Raw genomic sequence first — 8,369 nt, forward strand, 5'->3', positions numbered from 1 at the left:
AATTTCCCCAAATCACGATGTTTCTCTAGTTATTTCCATAAGCCATTTTTATTATTAAGATTTCTTAGTTATTCCGTTTGCTTTCTACATGGAAGAACATGAAACCACTTTTAGAATAAAAGCACAATTCTGCCCATCCAAAATTAATACAAATTACAAAATTAAATTTAGTTAGAAAAATTCCACTCTCCCTGTTCTTTTAAATAGCATCTGTACAGTCTCAATTTCTGGTATTTTGACTGGTACTTTTTTTTTTCCTTCTTTTTTGAGACAGGATGGAGTGCAGTGTCACGATCTCGGCTCATTGCAACCTCGGCATCCTGGTTCAAGCGATTCTCCTGCCTCAGCCTCCCGAATAGCTGGGATTACAGGCCCCCACCACCACACCCAGCTAATATTTGTATTTTTAGTAGAAACAGGGTTTCACCATCATGGCCAGGCTGGTCTTGAACTCCTGACCTCATAATCCACCCGCCTTGGCCTCCCGAAATGCTGGGATTACAGGCATGAGCCACCTCGCCCGGCCTTGACTGGTACTTCTGACTTTGGTCACAGTCATCAGTTTATTTACAAGTTAAATGACAATGCCCATTACCTGGAAGTTTCAAAACTGGGATGCTTTAGAATCGTCCCATGATACCTAGGGGTGACAAAACTTTTGGCCTCCCAAATTTTATACATTCCCAATTTGTTAAACTGGCCACACACACACACACACACACAATGGCAGTTTCTTGTCCCAAATTTTATCTACATCCAATTCAGAACTGATATTTTGATGCGGATATAGTGTTCTGGTGATATTATGGTGTTCACACATATAAGTTTGTGTATAAGCACATACATTTGTGAACATGTGTTTTATACACTTTTCTATAAAATATATAAAACACTAGCTAATATTTAAAGTATAAAATGAAAAGTAGTCATTTGCAAGGCCTGTTTTCACTTCTGGTATCAAAAGCTCGTCACCAGTTTTGCAGTCAGCAAGATATCCTGCCTGAAATTGAAGCCATTAATGGCACTGAAGAAATGTTGATTGGTCCTCACCAGTTGCTTGAATTCCCCTTTTCCCATTTCACAGCGGGTCCTCCTTACCAAATCACATTTTCCACCTCCAACACTTAGAGCAAGGGCCTCACTTAAATTAACTAATGATTATCCTTCCCCCAAGAGGTGTAAACAGGACCCTAATTTATAAATTTGCTAATTGCTGTTCCCAGTGCAGACCCCTGAGTATCTCAGTCATGCACATATAAAATTCCAGACTTACTAGAAACCAGGAAAAGCAAAGCAAAAATAAACTACGTGATGAGAAAGAGAAAGGAAAAGAGATTCCACATTCCACCAGTTCCTTAGTTTTCCCTTTTGTGAAAAAGTATCTCAAAAGGTCAAAACATAAAGCTCAGATGGGAAAATCATTTAAATATTTTCTCCTATTGAACAACTTTATCTTTTGATAGTATGAAAGCAATAACCAGCTACGCTCCCAGAATAATAATCGAATGGAGTCCTGTTTCCAGAAAGGAGAAAGGTATATAGCATGGCAATCTGCCCTTTATCCCTATGGAATTTGCACAGTTTGGCCTTGCTTTAAAAAACAAAAAACAAACAAACAAAAAACTATAGACACCCTGAGAAGGAATTCACAGATTTAAGAGGTAATTGTTTTTTCTCTCGGGTGTGAGAAATAAAGTTCTACCAGAGTCTATAATCAGGATCTCAAAGCGGTCCTCTCATCTTGTAATTTTTTTTGGCAATAGAACGATTGTGATGGACCTGAAATATTTCACTCAATAATAGCATTGAGTGCCCTAAGAGAGGATTGGATGAACACAATGTTTAGGCCTTCTAAGCCAAAATGTATTTGTCCCTTTCTCTTTGTGGCCTAATATGAGCGTTAATGACGAGGGACTCGTTTCCATGTTTACACTCATGAAGAACCGTATACAGATAAATGGAGAACACAAACCACAATACCCAGTATTTTTAGTTTTGGTCCCCAGTTTAGGCATTGCATGCCATTCTTCACTCACTTCTCACATGCTGTCTATATTAAAAGCTATTTTAAACAACTTTTCTTTCATAATTAAAAGATTTTTATACCATTTGAAGTCATTGGTATGGGAGGCGTCAGAAAAATGTCAGACAATTTGTGTCACCATCATTTCAGTCTGAATTCCTGTTTAAGAAATTTAATTCTCCCTTCCTCCCTGCATGAAGGTTGCCCCCATTAAACTTTCCTTCTGGGAATTTCACCTATACGAATCAAGATACCCAAAGTGGTAAGCTCAGAGCCCAAATATAGTGCTCAGTAAGAAATAACGTTGAATTGGGAGTAGAAGATCTGAATTCAGAATTCCAGCGCCCGTAGACTGTGTGTGAAGTTGCCTGGAAAGCCTTTGTTGCCCATGAGGTTTGTGCTTCCCCAGCAGGTCTCTGAGGTGCAGAGGTGGACGCCAGAGGCGGGTGAGGGATCGCCCTGCACTTCGTGGCAGCAAAGGGAGAGACCCGCACACCCGCTTGTGATCCCTGGGTCTATCATTACTGGCTTCTGAAGCGCGGGAACCTAGGGTGGGAAGGGACCTTTGGAAATGCAAACCACAGCCCATTTTACCTTCCTCCCCATCACAATCCAAACTCTGCATCTGGGTTTTCCCATTCTCTGAACTTCCCATTGCCCTCGTGCAATTTGCCGTGGTCATTTCTTTGGGTGGGAACAGGTTACAATTACTTCCTTTTGCCTACTGGTTTGTCTTGTGCCACCGCGCAGGAGCCAGAGTTTTACCTAGAACGTCTTCATAACCATCTCAGCTGCCCGGGAACCCAGCCCGGCGCACCCAAAGGGCTTCTAATTTAGTAAGATCAGATCAGTGCGCAGAAAAAGGCCCTTGGCGGTCATCTGTCAGCGAACAATAATCCTCACTGGCCCATGACAAACTCGGGCCTTATCTCCCTCTCGCTTCCCTTCACACAAGGTCACTTACCAAAAGGGTGACCTCCGCGGAAGACCATTTTAACCTGACAAGCGAGTGCCTTGCGTAGGTCCACCAGGCCTCACTCTTGACTCCTCGAAGCCACGAACCTCCAGGCCAGCACCAGTGCAGGGGCGTGCACAGCAGCGTCGAATCAGGGTTCCTTATCCCTGGACTCTACCCCAGCAGACCCTCCGGCATCTCACTCTACGCGTTCGCGGAACACCCTGTCCCTGCGGTCGGAGCTCCGGCCTGTGCCCTGGCTGGCGCTTGCTCCGCGCAAACACAAACACATTCTCCCCCGCTGGCTTGAACTCATCCCTTTTTATTTGTTACTTAAACGTCAGTGAAGAGTCACTTCCTCCGTGTTCACCCTGTTTCCCTATTGGGGGTTGGAGGTGGGTAGAGAGGTGATGTCAGAATTAAAATCTCCGAGTTTTATTTTGAGCAAACAAACCATAAACTGGCAGATTAATTCATGTGACCACTTGATCTAGATAACTGCAAAGAAAAAAGTGCCCTGGGGCGGCCGCGCTTACTGCACGGGCTTTTCCTGTCTCATTTCACTAGGAGTTGAGCTGTCTGGTGCGTTCGAGAATGCGAGACCTGCCCCGTGTGCACGTGGGTGTGCCTGTCTAGGTGCCCACCCGCGCGCGCCACCACCTCCCCAGGCCTCTGGAGCGCAGCGGCTGCGTGGCCCGGCCCGAAGTCTCTGGAGGAGGAAATCCCTCCACAGAAGGTTTGAATTATTTCGCTCCGCGGGAGACCCGGCTTCAGCCGCACGCAGCAGATTTTGGCGGGAAAGGCCCAAGCCCTAGCTGAGGACTCCGGGTGGAGCCGGGGCTGAGGTCCGAGCGCAGATGGCGCCGCCAAGGGCCTGAAATATACTTGCAAGGCCGCAACCAGAGCAGCTGTTCCAGCCGATCCTAGCTCTAAAGTTCCTCTGTTGCTCTGGGAGAGGGCGGGGACGAGCAGGCTCGAGAGCTAGGCTCCTCCGAGGCTGGTCTTGAGGCACTCCTAGAGGCTTCTCCAAAAGACGAGTGCCGGCGTAGGTATGACAGTGAGGGTACCTCACAGACCCTTCTCCAAAGTCTAGCGGGCCTTAGGGATTTTCGGGGCCACCAGGCTCGGTGGAATTTTTGAAACACTTTCGAAATACATAGTTTCCTCCGTGGAGTGAGTGCCTACAACGCGCAGGCCGGACGGATCCCGCGTTGCTGCAGGTTGGTGCCCCAGGCTGCGGGTGCTTGGGCGCCAACTAAAGCCAGCTCTGTCCAGACGCGGAAAGAAACTTGGGCTGTGAGAAAGCAAAAGGCCGCGTTTTTGAATGAAAAGGCCGCGTTTTGAATGAAAGTTAAACATTAAAATCTGACCCTAGGGTTGTCTAAAGATCGCGGAATTTTGAGGCTCCGGCAGAGAGGACTAAAAAACCGTGTCATGAGAGATGGTGAGAATTCTCTAGGCATGAATGTGTGCGTGTGTGTGAGTGTTTAATTCTTCCCCCCAAACAATTTTTTGTTCTTTTCCTATTCCGGGTTTGTCATCGGCCTAGGGCGGGAGAGCCACACAGCGGCTTCTTGGCCCTAAGAAGGAGAAGAGAGTTGAAATATAATGACGCTCACCCGGGAAGAGACGCTGCCCTGGGCACAATAGGGTCGCCTGTGCTACTCCTCCATACACAGATCTTTAAATGTGTCCCTGTGTGTGTTCGTCAGGGTGCTACATTACAGCAAAATAAAGGCCTAAAAAGAACCCCAGCCGCGGTCGCGCCTTTCGCTACTGCCTGAGTCTGGAGCCCACAGCGCCACCTCTTCTGCTCCCTGGACCACTGCGTCTCCACGCCAAGGCTCCCTTTTTACTAAAAGATCTTTTCTCACCTATCAGCAAATCGTTAAGAAAGTCTTAGCCATTGCGGGGGCTCCAACTTAAGGCTTCCCCCGGCCCACTAAAAGGCTAGGCCCGGCCTGTAGCCCAGCTCTGCAGAAAGCCAGAGAGTGCTGGGCTTTCAGCTTCTTCCTCCTAGACCCTTGCCTCACAAGTATATTTCATTTTCTGTAATCCAAAGACCCATCTTTTTGTTAAAAAAAAAAAAAAAAAAAAAGATAACGTAATGGGAAATGACCACCCGAACTCTGTTACATAAAGTTAGTTCTGTTAGATCTTCTACCCCACCCCCATCCCGCGGGAGAGAGTAAATAGAATTCGGGAGCTTAGCTCCCCACGTTCACGCTCTGGAATGGTCTCTTTTTGCCTCATTCCCTAACTTTCCTCTCTTCCGCCTCCTGAATGGAGCTCAGGCTGAGGAGAACGGCAGAAAGAGCAAACTCTGATCTGAGTCTCTAATTATGACCCCATGTATTACCCCTTTTGAACATAAGGCCCTAGACGGGCTCCGTGCGAACTGCGGCCTCCCAAGAGAAAACTTCCTGGGGACAGGACGTCTGCCACGCGCAGCTGAACAACTTCTGTTTTTTCCGCCGTGAGGAAAATAAAAGAAACTTACAAATTCTAAGGTGTCATAACCCCTGCAAGAACTTCTAACTGTATGAAGGCCCACGCGAGATTTTGACAATAGATAAATGAGGTGAGGAAATAGGGTCTGGCCAGGGAAGGGAAACACACATTAGCCCTGGGTCCCTTTCTGGAATGCCCACGCAGGGGTCCGCGTGGACAAGCACTTGCATTCAAATACAGGAAAAGTCTTGGATGGTCGAAATAAATCTCCTTTTAATTTTCTTTTCATCGACTAATAAAAATAATTCCCCAGCACTAAACTCAAATACCGTAACGGGCCACAAAAACACGGAGAATTCATAAAACTCTATCTCTGCAGGTCACCCGCTAATCGCATTATTATTAGCCTCGGGAGCATGGAAATTGAACTGTCACTGCCTAAAGAGAAAATGTAAGCGACAGCTGTCCCTCCTGTGATTTGGACAGCTTTGCGGTTGGGATCCCCAATTTCCTGAGCCCCAGGCCGTCTCTATCCCAGTGCAGGCCGCTGCCCCCTCCCCAGGCTTGCCAGCGTGCGAAGCGGGGTCTACTCCCCAGCTCTGGCTGTTCAGCAGGAGCACCTTCCAGTATGGTTTTAGAAGTCCGAGCTGGAAAGCTTCTGAAACCGCTAAACCAAGTTGCGAGCGTTGTGTGTGTGTGTGTGTGTGTGTGTGTGTGTGTGTGCGCGCGCACACTCAAGATTCTTCCGACAACAGCTGTTCCCCCTGGCTGTTTTTGCACAGTTGAAATCTTGGCACTTAACACAAAACGTTAAAGTTGGCTTCTCCCCTCCTAGGGTTCTGTTAAAATACAGACATGACATCCGCCCTGCTTTTTACATGTTCCGTGCACATAATATACATGGGTTACTGTAGGATCTGAGACACAAATCAATCGTACTCACACCCTAAATACACAGAGATGTGGGCCCTGAAGAGTGACCCAGGGAGTAGGGGGTCTAATACCCATTCTTGTTTCGGTAAACGCCAAAGGAGTAGAAATATAATTATGTTCCACCATCGAAAAGTTAGTGGGAGAAGGGCAAGGACGAGGTTGAAAGCTAAATGAGACAAACTGGTCATTCCCCGAGACTGAGGTATTGGATTGAAGAACGCCGCGCCAGTCCTCCCGAGTTCACAAAAGCTAGTCCCAGATCTCGGCTCCCGTCGTTGCCTTCGGCCCGCGCCCCTCCCAATCCCAGGGACCGGCAGCCCCTTCACCCACTGACACCCAGAAAGCTGCGCTCTGCTCCCAAAAGAAGGAAATGCAAACAAAGAGGACTCCTTGCTTAGGTTGGCGACCAAAATGCAAGGTTCAGTTCAGCCCCAAAAATTGGTTCCGGTAAATTTATGGAGGCTCAAGGCATTTGCGCGAAGAAAAAGAAACTTATGTTGGGTCACGGCAGGGCGTCAACGGCAGGGCCTAGCTCCTCACCGGCGACTGGCGACTGGCCCTTCGGCGTCCCCTCTCCGCCCGCCTCCCGCGGTCGGCTGCGACGCACTCACCCGGGTGAGGCTCCAGGCCGTGTGCCGCCGCGTCCTCCGTGTCTCCGAGTGGGCCCGCGGGGCTCAGCGCCTCCATGGACAGGTCCAGCCCCTTCTCCTCCCAGTCTCGCAGTTTCCGTTTTTTATTTGAGCCGATCAAGGCTTCAACGGAGAAGGCATGTGCTCGCGAGCTCAGGGCGACTGCAGATCTTCTCCTTTCACTCATTTTAGCCGCCCACACCCCTGCCTCCGCTCGCCCCCGTTACCGAGGGAGCAGCCGGCGCCCTGAAGCTCCGAGCGCCCACCGGGCCCGGCCCGGGAGAGGCAGAGGCGCGGCGGACTAGGCTGAGGCGGCGGCTCACGGGTCTCTGCACCCTCCCCCTGCGTCCTCCTCCGCCCTCCGCTGCCGGATCGGACCTGCGCCCCTACGCTGGCCCAGCTGCTAGGAACTAGCGCCCCGAGTGCCGCCCGCTCGCTGCATGAGCGCCCGAGTCCTGCTTCCCACCCACCGGGGCAGGCGCTCACAGGCTGTGTCCACTGAACTTCATCTTGTTTTTGTTATTATTATTCTGTCTCTCTCTCCTCTCTCTCTCTCCCCTCCCTCTTTTTTTCTCTCCTCCCTCTCTCTCTCTTCCTCTCTGCCTTCCCGTCCTCCCTCTGATCCAAACTTCTGGGAAACTTTTTTTCCGCTAAATTCCTCCCTTCCCGAGGAACAGGGGGCAGGCGGTGCGCTCCTGTCCGAGGGGTGAGGGAGAGGGAGGGGAGGAAGAAAAGACTGAGGGGAAAAAAGCCAGCCCCAACCAATAGCGAGGAGGGAACAAGAGAAACCCCGAGAGCGCGAACCAATGAGAGGAAGGGAGAGACTGAGGCCCGGGCCAAGGCGGCGCGCCAGTCGTCCCCTGGATGCTCCTGGGCCGACTTTAACCCCTGGCTTCCCGGTTTCCCCATGGGTTACTCCAAGAGGGAGGTAGGAGAGTTGAAAGTCCAGGTCTGATCTGCGCCTTTACAAACTCCTGCAAATCTCAAATCCATACGTTTTTCTTCCAGATCTGCTGGGTCTCATAGACGCTGCAAGCCCAGAGTCACTTTAGTTGCAGATCTGGAATTTGGGGACTCTGGTAAAATGTTAACCTGTCCAAAACGCCAGAAAACGATTCTGATAATCTCGCATCAGCCCCAGGTGCTTTAGAATATGCTGGTTCCTCCTGGATTTCGCCACACAGGTTTTTAATGTTCCTATTGAACGTTTTCTAAGCAAATCTGGGTAAGGCAAAGGGAAACAAACAAACAAAAAGCTCTGTTACTAACCAGGGTCTTGTAACTGAAAATTCAAAGACCGCTTCCTCTTTCCAGCTCTACCTGGTGGAGAAGGAGACACAGGGGCCTTGAGAGCAAGGAGCGGGCGGCGGAGCACAGG

The 8,369-nt window shown here is 49.5% G+C and overlaps 1 protein-coding gene across 1 annotated transcript in view; it reads right to left on the reverse strand.

The window, feature by feature from the left end:
* The window catches only part of TBX15 (T-box transcription factor 15), a 105,649-nt gene extending 97,935 nt beyond the window's left edge, over positions 1–7,714 (reverse strand). Inside the window, exon 1 of the mRNA XM_017869835.1 lies at positions 6,974–7,714. Within this exon, the coding sequence (XP_017725324.1) occupies positions 6,974–7,178 (205 nt within the window). The 5' untranslated portion in view covers positions 7,179–7,714. The remainder of the gene's footprint in view (positions 1–6,973) is intronic.
* Positions 7,715–8,369: the final 655 nt, after the last annotated feature.

This window comes from Rhinopithecus bieti, unplaced genomic scaffold, assembly GCF_001698545.2.
Source record: "Rhinopithecus bieti isolate Rb0 unplaced genomic scaffold, ASM169854v2 scaffold_3040, whole genome shotgun sequence".
NCBI classification, from domain to species: Eukaryota; Metazoa; Chordata; class Mammalia; order Primates; family Cercopithecidae; genus Rhinopithecus; species Rhinopithecus bieti.